Here is a 17,363-nt window from a genome sequence, read left to right as displayed (position 1 = left end):
GCCATTGATTTCGATCGTTCCACCATTCCAAATTTGGATTTGTGAATAAAGACGAAACGCAGGGAAATGGGCGAGAGATACTCGATCCATACTCCGCGATTCAAACTCGTTTAACTCGGCCGCGTAGCGCTATTCGAACCGGTGTACACTTGGATTCGATTGGGTTGATATTCAATTTCCCTGGGAGAATAAATCGTGGCGATAACGGTCGGTACAGGATAGTTTGAGAAGTTTGTTGGCCGGGAACGGTGAATCTTCGGTACACCGCGAGCGTATTAGACGGGTAAAGGGTACGAATGACGATTGGATGGGTCACGGAGGAGCTGCGGAGGAGCAGTCCTGACACTTTTGGCAAATTTCCACGCCGAGTCTACGCGTTATCTTTTGTCTCGGAGTAATTGTTTCCCCCAGGCGGGTATGCGCCAACAACGACGACGACGACGACGACGACGACGACGAGGATCGGTACGAGGACGACGAGGCGACTACCACCAATGCAACAAGCCGGTTTCGAGACGAACGGAAAGGAAGAAGGAAGAGCAGAAGGCGAGAGGGGAGAGGGAGAGCGAGGCGGGGTGCAGAACTATCTCAGATATGGACGCGGACATTTATGTCGTAATGAAACGTCAGCCAGTTCCGCCCAACCGAATTTTGGGAACTCTCTCTTTCTCTCTCTCTCTCTTTCTCCTCCCCCCTCTCTCTGTCCCCGGTTGTAGATGCTAATTCGTATCCGCTCGTATTTCCAGCTAGAAATCTCGCCCTTCCCCTATCTCCTGGCAAATTTCTGCGCCCTCGGTTTCGCTATCGGTCTCATTTGCCCGACAGACGATTTCGCTCGCATTGATTTCGCAGCCTGCCACCCGCTCGTGGACCACCCGTAATGGATCTCGTTTCGAGATCGAGCGACGCGGGAAAATATTCCGATATCAAATTCCGCGTTAAATAACCGTAGGAAAATATTTCCCTTCGCTTTCTCGCCATCTTCTTCTCCTCGAGCTTCCTCGAGGATGGGAAAAAGCAAGAGGATCTCGAAAATAGAGGGGAGATGATCCGTCGTTGGATTTTCTTAACAATCGTACGGGAACGATATCTCTTACGTGTGTAACGTGGTCACGATTCACGTAAATGAATAACTCGGAGATATAATCGAGATAAAAAGGAAAATAAAAATTCCGAGATAAAGAAAGGAAAGGAAGATCGATATAAGAGAATCTTATAGACTAGCTTACGTCGTAACGTTTTCGAGATTAAAATTATCGAAGTAATTCACCATAGGAAAAATTAATGAATATCATAAACCGAGTAGTGAAAAAGAAAAAAAAGAAAGAATCAACAACGCCGGTTAAATGCTAATTACAACGCTAACGATTATAAAAAGAGGGAACCGAGAACCCATTACGGCGTTCATCCCGTTTCCGTTAACCAAAGAAAAATTGAACGATCGAATAAAAAGAAATTAATTTTCCTATTTCTAATTTTTCTTTTCTTTACAATTACCTACGTGACCGGCAATAAACCACTCGTAAATCCTTTTTTACCGGAAAGAACAACCATAGTTACGCGAGTTAGCATCGCGGATCGGTATCAGGTTTATTAACGCGAAGAGTTTATAAAACTCTTGCGCGAAATTAAACCACGACGAGGATAGTGCGACGAGAGCAGAGAAAGAGCATTCGAAAGGAGCGAGGAAGAGAGGTATCGAATCAAAGAGCGGCATCGATGGCAAAGGTTTTGCGCTAATGTCAACAATTATCCGCGGCCGCGATTAAAATCCACTCGCCGTTTCTCCTTCTTGCTTAAACTCTAATTAAACCTTTTCCTCGCAACGTTTTTGTGCCACGGATCCTTTGTGAACTGGACGACGTTTTGTTCTCGGTTGAATCGCGTTTCAGTTAACAGTAGGCTACGATTCGCACCGAAAAACGAGCAACCGTTTTCCCCGCCAATCTCGCGATTGTTTTGTCACTCTATCCTCGTCGAAATGCACACTCGCTCGCGATTGTTTTGTCACTCTATCCTCGTCGAAATGCACACTCGCATACACACACACACTTCCGTTTCTATCGCTTTCAACGTTCTCTCTCTCTCTCTCTCTCTCTCTCTCTCGTATTTTCCGAGGAAATTTTTCTCGGTAATCCAATTTTCTAACGTAACGAGATAATTTTCTTACACTCTACACCATTCTATCATTTCATCCAATTAGCATCTTCCCGTTATTCGTCACTCTTTCTTTGCGAGAAGAAAAAGAGAAGGTTGTAGCGCGTATTTCTCGCGAGAAATAAAAAAAAAAAAAAAAAAAAAAAAGAAAAAGGCGCGAGTTTCGCGAATTCGCGAAATTGCGTTAGAAGACGTATGCGAGGGAAGAGGGGAGGAGGCAGGGTTGGAGGTCGAGGAGGAAAATTTCTCTGTTCGTTGGCGGTTTTTATCGGGAAACCGCGAGGTTTTAGCATAAGCTTCATTTACGGGGCTCGACGAAACGGATGGGCGGCACTGTTTGCCGAGCGGATCCGAAAATAAATAGCGCGCGCGCTTTTCTTCGTTGGTCGGAGGCGGCACCGGGACCGAGACTCGTTCACAAAGGAAAGGACGTTTGAACGACGGGACGGTGAATGTTTAATCGCGTTCCCGCGGTGAAAAATCGCGCGTCCGTTTACCGATGTCGAACTTTGTTCCCCGACAACGGTCCCCCGCTTTTTATAATGCTCTTATCGTCCTCGTTATTCCGTGGGAAATTGATGTTTCGACCACGGTGTTACGGAGGCCGGTGATCTAGATACGTTTAAAGCGTTTCTCCCATTTTTTTTTTTTTTTTTATCCTTTTCCGTTCAGCTCAGTTTTAAGTAGCTTTACGACCAAGATTTTTCTTCCTCGACGAGTCAAAATAAAAAACACGCTTTTCCCCTCCCCGTGACGCAATATTAAAAACGTACATAAAGCTCGCCTAAAATATTTATCATCCTCTCTCAACGTTTTCAATCTTCGCGGCCATTAAGACAACTCGCAACGATAAGTATATATAAGATTATTAATGAATTGTCCGGAACACGAATCCGCACTTTTGCTACGTGTCATTTTCGCGTAGACCGCGGGAACCGCGCAGAATCTTTCAAAGTGAATTATCCTCCCGATTCAAACACCCTTCACCAAGACCGTTATTAAATCATCTTGCACGAGGACTTTATTACCCAGCAGCGAGGTTCGATGCTCGCGACGACAAGGTTGCGCCGTTCCGGAACCGATCCACTTCTTGCGCTTGTTACAAAAGGGGTTGTTACCCTTTCTTTCGAAAAGTTCCCTCTTCGTCGTCGTCGTCGTCGTCTTCCTCGTCTTCGTCGTATCCGCGCCATTATTTCGTCCAAGCTTTTTCGCTCGCGACCGCAAGTATTACGTCGCACTAAACAAATGGGTTATTCGCGGCAACATTTGTCTTTGTACTTCAGCCACCGTACTTAAAGCATCCGAGACGCAAGTAAAATATTTGCGGGAGCAAGCAACCGCTCTCCCCTTAGCCCGCGATTCCTCTTTTTGCCTCCCCCTCCCCCCTCCTCCTCGCCGCTATTCCTCTGTCTTATTCCATCCGGTTGTCCCCGCTAAATCCCGTTAACGTGTATTTTTACGAGGGATTACGGATCCTATCGGTAATTCTGTCTAAACTATTTGCACGGGAAACATCTGGCTACTAGTGCAAACAAACGATTCGCGGAATCATCGCCATTCCCCTCTTCTCGCATCTTTTTCCCTTTCCTCCTTTCTTTACGATAATTGGAATTAACGCAACGCCAACGACGAAAATTTATTGCTATTCCTATTTTTCCTTTCCTCCCTTTTGGAAATTATACAAAAATTAATAAACGAACGCGTGACAAAGGTATATAAAGATAGCGGTCCACGCTTGAATTGAGATACATCGACGAAAAAAAAAAGATAAAGGAAAAGAGAAAAGAAATTAATCAGAGGAAATCGCGTTTCAGTGTTGCAACTTGGAATAATAAAGTATTCAAGGTGGATCTCGGCGCCAACTCGAGATTTCCCCGTCTCTAATGCGCTGTTTTATATTCGATTAATTCCGTCCGGTTTCACGCGAGATCCGACCGCCTGGAGGAAGGGTCGCGTCCAAAAAATTTCGAATTCAGATCGGGTGGGCTCCCCGACCCCGTATCGGGGAAACTAACCGCTCTTTCCACCGCGATTTCGCCCCGTTTCTTCCACGAGGCTCGCCTCCTCTACGAGAGGTCGTTGCACGCTTGTAAATGGGACACGAATGCTGAAGCGATGCGCACGAAACGCGTGCACGATCGAGCGACGAGGATGTCGTAAATAGACCGACAAAATCATATACGCGCAAACATGGGTGCTGGAACGCGTGTTGCGTCGCAGCGACAAACATATTCACGGGCAGGTGAACAAATATTACATGTACACGGGATCGCGTGGGTTGATAATAAGGACGAGGAACGAACAGAGAAATTCACCGCTGTATGTATGTAGTATCTGTAAAAGGAATTCTTTTAAGCATCTTCTTCGAATCGTTTCTTGATATTTCATGTTTCTATTCATACCAAAATTTCACGGACAATTATTCTCGTCCAAAATCTATTTAAAAATAGTTTTATAACACTGTGATGTACGTAACAAGTGACAAGTGAGCGAAAGATTGAAAGATTTAACAAAATTTTTCAATATCTGCTGAATTATTACAGAAGGAGAATAATACTCGACTATCTTTCCGTCATCGATTTCCATCGTCACCGACTCGCGTCGAAGTTCGTGTATCGTCGCGCAAGGAGGAGATTCTCCGAGTATCTGAGAAGCCTTTTACGCGCGTTTACCGATTTTTCCCGTCGTTCCGTCATCTCTCGCTGCATCAAATATCACGGTCTCTTTATATACCTCTGTTCGCCTAGAGCGGATATTTGCCTAGCGTTACGCACATATTGCATTCTGGGATCGTTCCACGACTGTTACACCGTGAAAGCGTTCGTTCGTCGCGTTCGTCTTGAAATGGCCTTGATCACGCGCGCGTAGCCGACGAAATATGATTTCGATTTCGAAAACTCCTCCTATATCGCAAACACGGATTCCGAGATCCGCACGATCCGCGTTTCACAACCGAATATCTCACGGCCTGTCGGAAATCATGAAAGGACGAACGCACGAAATCGTAAATCAATCCTGCCACGGCCGAAAATCCAACTCCTCGAATTTCCTCGTCGATCGATCAATCCTGCTCCAGAAACGACGAACCAAATCCTTTCCCCTCCTCCTTTTCTCCTTTTCACCTTCGCGGCTAACGAATAAGGATTATATATAGGTTAAAACCGAGGCGAAGAGAACGACGTTACGTTACGAGAATAAAATTTCCTGTTGGCCTGTTGGAGAAAAAGGGGGTTCGCATGAAGGTAGAAGAGGGCGCTAATTTCCCCTCCCCGCCCTCCGGAGTTTGTAATGGGACGCGTACACGTTAGCATCCCGGAACGTGTACCACGAGTTGGACGAGCGAGCCACCGCACGAGTTCTCCTTTCTTTACGTTTTACGTTTTATCCGGTTGCACGAGCCGCCGCGTCCTTGGACCTCGATTTTTGTCGGAGCTTGGACGCACGTCGGTTCCCCCGGTCAGGGGAAAAAAGCCAGGGGGAGGGGAGGAGTCGTGTTTCCACGGCACACGCGATCCGCCGGCCGCAAAAATTCGAACGGGGAAAGCTCTGCCTCCGGCTACCCCCCGGGGCCACCCACATCGCGCAACCCTCTTCAACGTTCCCTTTCCAGGGATTTCTAGTGTAAAATACGGAACGAGCGTGCCCGTTGCGGTGGGAAATTTCAGTAATATCAGCGGTCACTTCCGGACCCGTGAGGAATATTAAACCTTCCTTCCCCCCTTCCCTTCTCCCTCCAATTTTTTTCCCCTTCTTCCTTCTTCCTTCTTCTCGACGAAACCAACACGAAATTAGCCGGACGATCGTACAACCCCGTTCGGGATAATAATTTTTCCTCGAGCGAATGTTTCCCTCGTTAGTTTTTTAATTGGATTTCGGTCAGTTTCGATCCTCCGTTCGATGGGGAGGGAATAATTATCTATTTTTTAACGCACGTCGGAATCGAGGTGAGGAGATTTTTATTCGATCGACCGGCTTATTAATTTCCCACCACGCGAAACACGTCGATCGTGTAAATCTCGGCTAGCCGTTCGCGATAAATTTGCGGTCACCTGAGGGGAGGGGGAGGGGGAGGAATAGCGAAACGAGCGCAAATATGTGATTTGAAATTTACACCGGGCCGGTATTTGTATTATGTTTGTATCCGTCAACGCGGTAAACAGGAAAATATTCCGCCCGGCTTGCCGGCATTACGTTAACGAGACGACAATCGATGCACACGGTTGAAACAAATTGCAAGGAAGGAAAGTATAAATGGCGCGCCCCATATATCCAACGATTTGACGATCGTTGTAATTTCGATTCGGGATTGAAAAGTCGTTACCAACGCGTTAACGGAAAATAACGCGGGCAGCCTCGATCAACGATGCGGTTACACGTGCCGCAATTTATCCAACCCCGCGAAAATCGCATTCCAAATACGCGCTTTCTTTCCATCGTCTCCTTTCTTTTTTCACTTCACTTTTTCACTTTTTTCCGTCCTTGCATTTTTTCAAAGATATGGAGCAACGTGAGAGGGGAGAATAAAGGAGGGGAAAGGTCAAAGGGATAGATGAATGGACGGACGGACGGACGGATGGATGGATGGACGAGAGGAAGAGGATCTCCTCCTTCTCTTCCTCCGCCTCGCAAAAGTATTCTTGAACGCACTTGGTGGAAACTGGCTTCTATTACTGGCCTTCGATCCACACCTGGGTACCAAACCCCCCCCTCCTTTCCTTTTCTCTACCGCGTAGATCCACGCAAATCCTGGCGTGGATCGAATCGATATCCCCGAAGGAAGCAACGGCCAAGAACGGACCACGGGCCAATTTCCTCGGGACAGTTTGCGATTTTTCACTTTGCACGCTGCCCTGCGTAATCCCGTTTCTCCTCTTCCCTCCAACGATAGTCCCAGGGCCACCCAAGGGGAAAACGTCAGCGTATATCCAGACAGAAGGGAAATACCGCCGCGCGTCTGGTCAGGTTCACAGAGGGACGACGTAAAAGGGGGGGGCTGGTATCCTGGCCTCTGTGTTTGTATTTATCAATCGGAGATATCGTCCCTCCCTTGCACACTTTGTCGCTTCTGACAACGCGCTTTTTTTTTTTTTTAATTAAGAATTCGTGATTACGAAAGTTTGGAGTAGAGTTTCGAAAATTTCGATTCGAGAAAGATCGAAGATCGGGAGAATTTCGGGAAAAATTGGAATTTCAATGGATGAAGTTAGAAACTCGAGTGAACAAACGGTAGGAAAATTTTGATATACACGAAGAACGACATTCGAGACACGAATCCGGAAACTGGGAACGCTCGTTCGACGATGCTCGCAGACGCTTGTCAATATCGAGAGCCGAGCGTTTAGAAGGCGTCAGAGTTTCCTCGATAGCCCGCAACTGAAGAGGGATATTTGCGGATAATACCGGGAAATCTTTTTAAACTTTCCGTTCCGTGTGGGTGGGTCGCGTTAACCGAACCTCCTATCGGAAACAACTGTTTGTATTTCCAATAGAGAGCCGTCGCGCATCAAGTGGATGAAACCTTGGGAGACGGTTTATCCTTTAAAGTTTATCCCAACAAGAGACGATGAGCTCGCTCCTTCGGCTTTCCTTTGCCCGCCGCGCCTCGAGAAATCGATCCCAACGCGCGTAACCGATGTTCCACGCAAAATTGCCCACGTCCCATTCCACACACCCCTCTCAAAATCCTCCTTTTCCCAACGCATGGCAACGCTTTAAATCTTTCGCGCGCGCGCGTCTTTAAATCCAACTTTTCCCCTCCTGAATACGTAATCCGTATCGCGTACCTTTTAAATATAGCGTAAACGTATCGTCGAGCGTGGGATATACAACAAACGGTACAGAGAGAAGCTTCGAATTTCGTTGTATATATTCCAGGTATCTTTTTAATTCTACGTGTAAAAACGTAGAGAATAAAATTGCTTCGTTTAGAGGCTTCATTTTTTTGAGAAAATTGAGTTTGAAATATTCAAACGGGAAATATGAAGATTAGACGTACGTGTTACTCCACGAATTTTTAAATTAGATTTTTCCCGGAAATTTACTCTTTTTTTTTTTTTTTTTGTACCCGGATATACTTTTTTTCCAAACGAAAATATTGTATTCTACGTTATTGACGTTCCTTTTTTTTTTTTTTCTTCCCCCACGTAGAACAATCTCCTACCGATTATCCGCCTAGCTGAAAATTATCCAAACTGTATTCGAGTGTGTGTGTGTGTGTGCGCACGCCAAGTTTACACAAACTCGTTTCTCTCCTGTATACACGTATACAACTCGAAATGAAAAAACTTTTGCTCCTTCCCTTTTTCGACATATTTTCACGCTGTTAAAATTATAACGCTGTTCGGTTTATTATCATACACGTATAATATATCCAACTCAATACGATCCCAATACGATCGATAGGTTCGTTAAACCGATCGTTAAAATATGAACAAGCTTATCGCGCTCGCCACGATTACGTATCTGCAATCGAATAAATACAAACATTAGGGAAAACACAGGAAGGGAGAAAAAGAGAGAGAGAGAGAGAGCAGGGAGAAACAATATCGGGCGGAAGTACGTCATGCGGAAGCGTGAAATGTAATAGAGACTCAGGTGGTACGGTAACGGTATCGATAAAGCTCGATCGAACCTCGGAGGGAGGAAGGGAGGGAGGCACGTTACGTTATCCGATCAGGTATTATTTGACTTGAGGAAAATTCCGTGCCGAAGGAAAACTAACGTTTAAAAGATGCGACGCAGAGGCAATAATATCGACACAGGGGTAGGATCGATGCGAACAATGTTCAATATTGAATGGATCGCTCTTCGACAAATATACTCGCTGTATTTACGCGTGTAACGCTTCGATAACCTCCCGAGAGACGGCACAAAGGGGAAAAACTTTGACGTTTTAATTTGTCTTAAGGTTTCTTCAGAGACGTCGACAATTATCCTCGAAAGTGAGAAAGGAAAAATTGATCGTTGAGACGTAATACAACGAAGGAACATAGATTCTGTCTATCTGCATGTATCAAAATCTTTTCAATCTATGATCGCGAAGAAGCGATCATAGAAGTTTCTCCAAAAAACATTACTTGACTGGAAGAAGCTTCTTTTCTATGCAGCGCTAAAGATACTAAAGACATAAGTCTTAGAATCTTAGAATCTGTCAAAATTGGCTTCGTTGAGATCAGATTCACAGAAGAAGATTCGGTTCGAATCGCGCTTGCGCATCGAAGTTGAATAAATCACAACATTCGAAATCGGAATGCTGGTCAATCAGCGATCGTTCAATTCTCCTCCCTCCCTGATCGCTCATTTGAGACGCTCGTAGGAGACGAAGTTTCATCCGTCGGATCTCACCACGTCGAGAATGATCGATGCGAAAACGAGATGAAGGAGGAAAGGAGCAAGAAGCAACGGGTTGAGGCGGCGCGCATTTAACGACAAAACCGTAGCGAGAGATATTTACGTGGGAGCCATATGGTTGAGCAAAGCAAAACAGTTCTTAAAATGACGATCATAAATTTTGGTAAACGGCCTCGTTGGAATTTATATTCCGCGTATATAGGAAAGAGACGGCTGGCGGTGGCGGCGTCCCTCTGTGCGCGGTATGCAACCTAAATATATATATATATATATATAAAACTTCCGGTATCAAGCGGATCCTCGTTACCAGAGACGCAAAAGACACATTTCGTGGCGAGTTCCGGTAACGCGGTTGACTCTAATTGAGAAAAATTGTTCGTAAAACGCCCCTGCCGGACAAAGGAGACAAGGGGGTAACCCCTCCCCTTCCTCCCTTCGGCACAATTTATTATACGATTTCTTCTTTGCGGAATTTACCGCGCGCCTCCTGCCAATTAAACTCGCTTCAATTTGGATTAATCTCGAGAACGTGAAGAGCTCCCGGTCATCTTCTTCCCTTTTTCTTCGCCCGGCCTTTCCTTTCCGTTCTAACGTTCGAAGGATTACAGGACGCCGGAGAGCGATCTTTTCATTAAAAAGTTCTATCTGTTCCCGTGGAAACGTTTACCTTGATATTAATATCTCAAAATTTACAAATGATTCCCTCCTCTTGTCCTCCGGATTACGTCTCCCTCTCCCCACTCCTTGTTTACGATATCATAATTCTTCCGAAGAAAAATATGTATATATATATATATATTTGGATACTTCGTTTTTAAAAAAAAATACACGGTACACGAAACCTTTTCGAGAGTGCGTTTTTTGTTTTTTCGAAAAATAAATGAATGGCGATACATATCCGAATGTAAACAATAATGGTAAACATTCGAATAGCTATTATTTTAAAAACGTGCTTTCACGATCCGCCCATTGGAAAATATGGAAAAACAAAAGGGGGAAACGAGAATCCGTCCCTTTAAACGGTCCGTTCGAATCTATCCTCTTCACTTAACCATCGCGATGTTTCGATCGTGCGGACAAAAGCGTGGGCGTTCGAGAAACGAGACGAAAGGGTCGACGAAGGGGATGGTCAGCCAATAAGTCGGAGAAGATTCGATCACACCCTGTTCGCGTTTCCATGTACGCTCGATAAGACTCGAGCATAAACGAGCCCGCATCGTTTCTTTTCTTTCTTTTTTTCTTTTCTTCTTTTTTTTTTTTTTCCTCCTTTTTTCTTTTCAAGCACGATGACTCGACCCTGTCGAGAGGCGATTATTTTTCCGCGTCCCCTGCAACAGAGGAGAGATCGAGTTCGTTAAGCCGTGACAATACGGTTTATTTTCGCTCCTCTTGGCTGATGGTCGTTTCGCGTTCACCTTCGTGACGCGTGCCATCGAGGAAATATCAGCTGTGTCGATCTCTCTCTTTCTCTCTCTCTCTCTCTCTCTGTTTGCCGCCGTTTCTCTGTCCTCGTCTAGAAATGACGTGAATTATTAACGAGGGGATGAATATTCGAAGCGACGCCTCGGTGCAAGACTACGTTTAACCTGTCCGCGAAATTAGCATGCGGTTTTTCGAGCCTTCCCAAGCCTCGACCTAATTGTTCGACGATCGGATAAAAAGAGGGCGTCAAAGGCTACGTATATAAACTTGGTCGTTTATCCCGGATCGTTGACTAATTATCGATGCATCAGGTTGCCGAGATTATCGGAGAGGGGAGGTGGAATTATTGATATCGAGAGGGAGGGAGGGAGGAGGGAAAAAAAAAAAAAAGCGAGAATTGGATGCAAATCGAGGATAGAAATCCGATAATGCGAATTAATGAAATTCTTATTCTAATTTCTCGTAGGAATCTGTATTATATTTTCGAGTAGATGTCGCGTACTTAAAACTCGCGACTCATACGAGATATTACGTATTAAAATCGATACCCGGCGCAATCAATCGATTCTCTTCGAGAAATAGAATTATACGCACCGTAGTGTATAGTAGTGTATAGTAATCATTTACATGGAAAAGAAAGAAAGGAAAGATGTAGATCAATAGGGGATAATTCGAGGTTAGCCGACGAATGAAATGCGAGTGAAAATCTACGCGAGAGTAGACGAGGGAAACTGTGTTACGTGTTTGCAACAGGCGTTTACAATGGACGATTAATTGCTCGAGGCTAACTGTGACCAGCTTTTCACCCCCGCTTTGCAAAACGTTCAAACGGCCGAGGTCAGGGGAGGATGATGACTCTATCGTTGCGAGGGTTGCGCACCCTTTTCTCATTTATGATCTTATGCAACGTGCGACGCAATGTTACATCTACGTGGTTCGTGGCGACGCATATTAAACAGCCTCTTATCCAAAGTTGACCTCTACGATATCGGTATTTTCGACCGAGGATTCCTTCGAGGAAAATGTCTCCTGTTCGTAAACCGGTCTTCTCTCTTCTTAAAAGAGAGATAGAGAGAGAGAGAGAGAGAGAGAGAGATCGAGGAATTCCTCGTCTCTCAAAGATCTCGAAGACGATCTCGATAACGATAATTGTCAAAAATCTTCGTTTTCGAGGAGAGAGAGAGAGAGAGAAAAAAAGAAACAATAGAGAGAAATAACGCGGCGTTCGTAACGAAGGATTTTAAGTGATTCTTTTACCCGCGGAGAAAATAATCGTGCCGCTAAAAAAGTTTCTCCCCTATCTCCGTTCTCTTAATCCAAGTTTTAAAAAGTTAAGATAAACTCGCTTACGTTTAGCTCGATTGTTAGAGAGTAAGAATAATATTTACATGTAACGAGAGAAGGAGAGATATGATACAGCTTGATAAGTTACACAGCGGGGGTATATAAATGTACTTTACTTACCCTCCCCCCCTTTCCCCCTCTTCTTCCCCCCCCCACCCGTAACTTAAAGTCGTTTAAAGACCGGCTAAAACTTGGAAATTTGCTTTCAGATGTGCCTGATCCACCGGACCGCCCTCTCATATCCAACTTCACCTCGAGATCCGTGCGTCTATCCTGGGTGGCGAGTCGTAATTCTCATAACAACCCGATCTTGTACTACGTCATCGAAACTCAGTAAGTCCTTTAAATATTGACTCTACACTTACCTCCTTAGATAAGATTAGCCTTCACTCGAATCTCTCGAATCGAGGAAGGAAATTAATTTCGTCGGAACCGGAAGCGAGTTTAAAAAACACCACCAAGTCCAAGTCGTGTGGATCCAAGTTCGATCCGTGTTTTTCCCGTGAATTAATTTCTTCCTCTTCTTTTCCCTCTTCTTTCTCCTCCCCCTTCTCCTTCTCCCTCCCCTCTCCTTTCTCTCCTCTTTTATCCATCGTATCCTCACGAATGATATTTCCTTTCGGCACGGCTCTACGGAAGTAACGACACAAGAGGGACAAGGGGCGCGGTCCAAAATAGCCGTCTGCATTCGAGTACGTCTCGGAGAGTCTGATTATCTTTCAGATACAAGGTACGAGTTGGAGGCTTTAGCCCCGTGGCCGGGGAACGGAAACGGATAAAATAAAAGGAGTTACTAAGGGATAAGAACTGCGGTGTCGATAAGCACCCTTTGTTCTCCCTCGCTTCCTCCAACCCCTGTTATCTTCTCTCATCCTTCCTGCCCCTTTTTCTACCCCACCCACCACCACCACCACCACCACCCTCTTTCCGCTTCTTTCTGTCCAACACGCCCTTCGCAGACCCTGCCGCCTCCTTCTCCTCTCGTTCACGTACGAGAGGGAGGAAGCCAGCCCGTCCCACGCTCTTATCCCACGATTCCCCCCCTCCCCCTTCTTGAGTTTCACCGATTTTCCACGGCAACGAAATTCGCTATCGACATTTCTTGAGTGGCACGTATATATCGAATGACCACTTGCGCGAGGTTTGCACACGGTGAAACGCGCGCAAGGAAATTGGACCGAAAAGGGGTGCGCGTGAAAAAGGGAGGAAAAGGGAAAGGGGGGGAAATCGTGGAAAAATCTTTTTGTTTCCCGCACTCTCGTTTACTCCACGCTGGCCTTATCGCGAATAACTTCGGTTTCCCCGATCAACCAATCTTTCGTCACCGATCGAGGGAGGGAAATTCGGCGGTGGCCGTAATTCTCATCCGTTGGACGTTGCGCGTAAATCTGATATCGAGATAGATATTCGTGCGTCGCGAATAACGTCGGTTTAATTCAATTTGCCTCGATTGTCATCGTTCTTCATTCGTGGGAATCTATGTACAGTAAACAACGCGAATATGCGATTCTTCTTGTCACTAGTGATTTTATCCCCGTGACAAATTTTATTTATCCGGAGATGGTAATTAGATTTCTCGTCGATGAGTCGAAGGGGAAACGGGAAAATAAAGGGAACAGAAATACACGGACGCGCCGAGAGTTGTCGAGTTCGAATTTGCTTTTCGAATAAGTCAAGCTTCGGCTCCATTATCATTACCCTGTTTCTTTTTTCTTTTATTTCTTTTTATCAACGCCGTCAAACGAACGAGAAGCCGATGTGGAATTTCCTACGCGCAAGGAAGGAAAGGAAAGGAAGGAGAGCGACAAAAGGGAAAATAAAAAAAAAAAAGAGCAGTGACGAGGCCGTCGTGGTGGAGGGGAGAGCGTTGTGCGAGGAAGAAAATTAGTTAGAGTTTCTTTGAAAAAAGGAAGACAATGGGAGGAGACCGCCCGCGTCTGCGGCTTGGAAAGTAGACCTTCGATTTTCATCCCTTCGTCTCGCGTTTTTCGTTTCGCGGCGGCCGACGTAACGCTTCGTAAATAGTTTTAAATTACGCCGCCCCCATAAATCAATCCTATAATAAGATTTAAAATCCGCTTCCCGCTTTCCAATGCCTTTCAATTTCTTCCCAAGAGCCGGCCCTATCGTTCCCCTCCCCTCCCCCTCGATATCTATGCTCGAGGTGCGCGATCCGATATTCGAATATCGAGATCGTCTCAACAACTATCGGCAGGCAATCACGTTTAACGGGGGCGGCGAAAATTTCTTGATAGCGAGATCAAACGTCACGAGCGACGCGAGAGAGAGAGAGAGAGAGAGAGAGATCGATCGCGATTTAATTATTAAGTTGGAATCGGACGACGCGGGTCGGGAAGAGGAGTTGGCACGTACGACCGTTCGTTTCTTGGGAGAGGGAATGACGGAAGGAGGAGGAAAAAAAAAAAGGAAAGGAAAGGAAAGGAAAGAATCCGACCTCCTCGGGAAGAAGGAAGAACAGAAGGGTGGGAGGAAGATAAAACGGAGGGTTCAGAGGGGACGGAATTCTTAATCAAGTTTCTTTTCCGATCCTCTTATCCTCCTCGTTCAACGGAGCCAGACAAAGCCGTGAGAGTGAAGAGAAGTTATAGGAAATAATATATCAGCCGGGTGTCGTTATGGTCGCCGAATATTGAAGTTTCGCCCGCGAACCATTTCGCCTTGCCGCTCTAGCTGGCAGGCCCTTTCAGAAAACTATCGTAATACCTCATAGAACTTGGAAAATATTAGTTTTATAATAAAGTTCGAACAAACTTCCTTCTTCGTCTTCCGTCCTCCTCTCTCCCTCTCTTTCCCTCTCTCTCTCGGTTCCTATATCTCTCACTCTATTCCATCCTTCCGGATCCTCCATCTTTCCTTCCAACCACGCGGAGTTTCCATCGAAGCTACGAAGGACGGTCTACACTCATTTCGTCCGTTGGATTATTAATCTTTGAAGAAATCAAGCGGCGTTTTGACGAAGAACTCGTCCCAACGTTCCGACGACGATTCTCTCCTCCTCCGGCCCCAACTTCTTCTCGAGGGATAAGCGGCTCCACGAGCCTCGAATTAAAAATTGGACGTCGCCTGGGACCGGTCGAGACGTTTGTCATTCCAGAGATATCTCGGCCGCCTAATTGACCGAGAACCTCTTTGGAAATTTTACTCGATAACGCTCGATCGAACGATTTATCTCTCGCATCGTTCGTGACAACGATTACGATGACATTTATAATGGGGACTCCCTCTAGTGGCGAAAAAGAAAAAGAAAAGGGAAAAGGAAAATCGTCGAAAGAATTTTTTCGAACGCGGAAAGAATAAAATCTCTCTTAAATTCTCATCGAGAGTTTTATTTCTATGGGGTTTAATGAACTGTCGACGGGAAAGTAATCCTCCGCTATATTCACGCCCGTCCGACTCGACGGACTATCAATCTTCGTACCTTCACGAGGGAGCCAATCAATTTCCTCGAATAATTCATTCGCAGCCGTCCGTGTAACCCGCGTAATATCGTTACACTCGTTCAAACTTTCTTGACATTGGCCGTAATTGACTCGTTACAAGATCGCTCCAATTTTTCGCTTCGATCGTCTTTTTTTATTCCTCTCTTCAATAAAATAATACCTTAGAATCGTAAAGAATTTCGCGTTGTTTAACTTCTTCCGAACGAAATCAAGTAGAACGAGTAGAGTTCGAAGACATCGATTACGATTAAGTTTCTCCAAGAAATCGAACAATATCGCTACGCGATATTTGATCGCGATATCGTGACACCCTTTGCGTGAAGGATCCGGGTTTGTTTTCACTAGCTACACAGAAATCGATTCGCTGGAATAAAATATATGTCATAGGCTGCTTTCTCCCGATTCTCGTAAAAAAAAAAAAAAACGGCCGAACGATGAACATCCACGTCGTCTTCGAAAGCTACAACAACACGCGACACAACACACTTATCGATTTTCTTCTTCGTAACCGAGCAATTAGTACACACTACCGCTCGATACCGGTGGAGAAAGACGAATTATTGAAATACATTATTCAAACACGGAGGTGGAATTCATTAAAACAAGGAACAGATATACCGTTCGAGCGGTGGAAAAAATAAATATTGCATAAGCTCGTTAGCTTTCGTTTCGAGAAATCAAAGAGTCGAGGAATCACTTTAAAAAAAAAAAAAAGAAGGCGGATTAAGTCAAAGTACGTGACGAAATGTAATTCGCGTAAGGAAAGTACCGGTACCACGATCTCGACTTTTTTTTTTTTTTTTTTTTTCTTTTAATTTCAACGCAATAAACACGCGATTTCAACACAAGGCGACACGTTTTTCCTCCAAGTTTTCACCCTTCACCTTCTTAACACCACTTTTCCCTCGTTCCTTTCAAACGCTGCGCGTAGTTCTGCAGCGGGGTATAGTAGCGCAGGTGACGCCCGGATGAGGAACACAGGCCGTATGAAAAATTCCTCGGGGCTTAATGGATATAATTTCATCGTGGAGGAACGGCCAGCGTTCTTCCCCACGCTCCGATTTGAATAACGGATTAATGACACTTACGTGACGCGCAGTCGGATCGCGATGAGGAGACGACTTTGACCTCTGTCTCTCTCTCTCTCTCTCTCTCTCTCTCTCTCTCTCTCTCTCTCTCTCTTTCGAGGTGAGAGTCATCTCTCACCACTCTGACCCCGTTGATCGTTCATTAAGTGGTTGGCTCGTCGTCGATCAATTGTATCGAAAGAATCTCGTTAATTTCGTTTCGACGTCAACCGGCTATTGTACGGCCAATCATTGACCCGTTTCACTCGTGACTCGTACATTACTTGTACCCACGCTCCGATCAAACAATGCGCCCAGGGACGACACAATGGGGACGGATGACACTTATGAAAGTAACATCGAGAATGTTCACAGGCATCCCAGCCTCCTTTTCAATCGCGTCGCCGATCGAGTGCCCCATCGATCGAAATTTCGTATTCCACGGATATATTTCTCGATCATCTGCATCTCGAGCAGATGCGTATTCGATATACCGCTTTTGTTTCCAAGGAACACTTTTTTCTCGTCGTAACACCGATCCAAACGTCTGTCTTCTTCTATT

The 17,363-nt window shown here is 45.4% G+C and overlaps 1 protein-coding gene across 1 annotated transcript in view; it reads left to right on the top strand.

The window, feature by feature from the left end:
* LOC122719985 (tyrosine-protein phosphatase 99A-like) overlaps positions 1 to 17,363 on the top strand; it is a 330,852-nt gene that overhangs the window by 234,193 nt on the left and 79,296 nt on the right. Inside the window, exon 3 of the mRNA XM_043946354.1 lies at positions 12,483 to 12,606. Coding sequence (XP_043802289.1) covers positions 12,483 to 12,606 — 124 coding nt within the window. The remainder of the gene's footprint in view (positions 1 to 12,482; positions 12,607 to 17,363) is intronic.

This window comes from Apis laboriosa, unplaced genomic scaffold (assembly GCF_014066325.1).
Source record: "Apis laboriosa isolate Shangri-la unplaced genomic scaffold, ASM1406632v1 scaffold11_cov152, whole genome shotgun sequence".
NCBI lineage: Eukaryota > Metazoa > Arthropoda > Insecta > Hymenoptera > Apidae > Apis > Apis laboriosa.
Note: the sequence above shows the minus strand (reverse complement) of the source record. Positions and strands in the feature narration are given on the sequence as shown.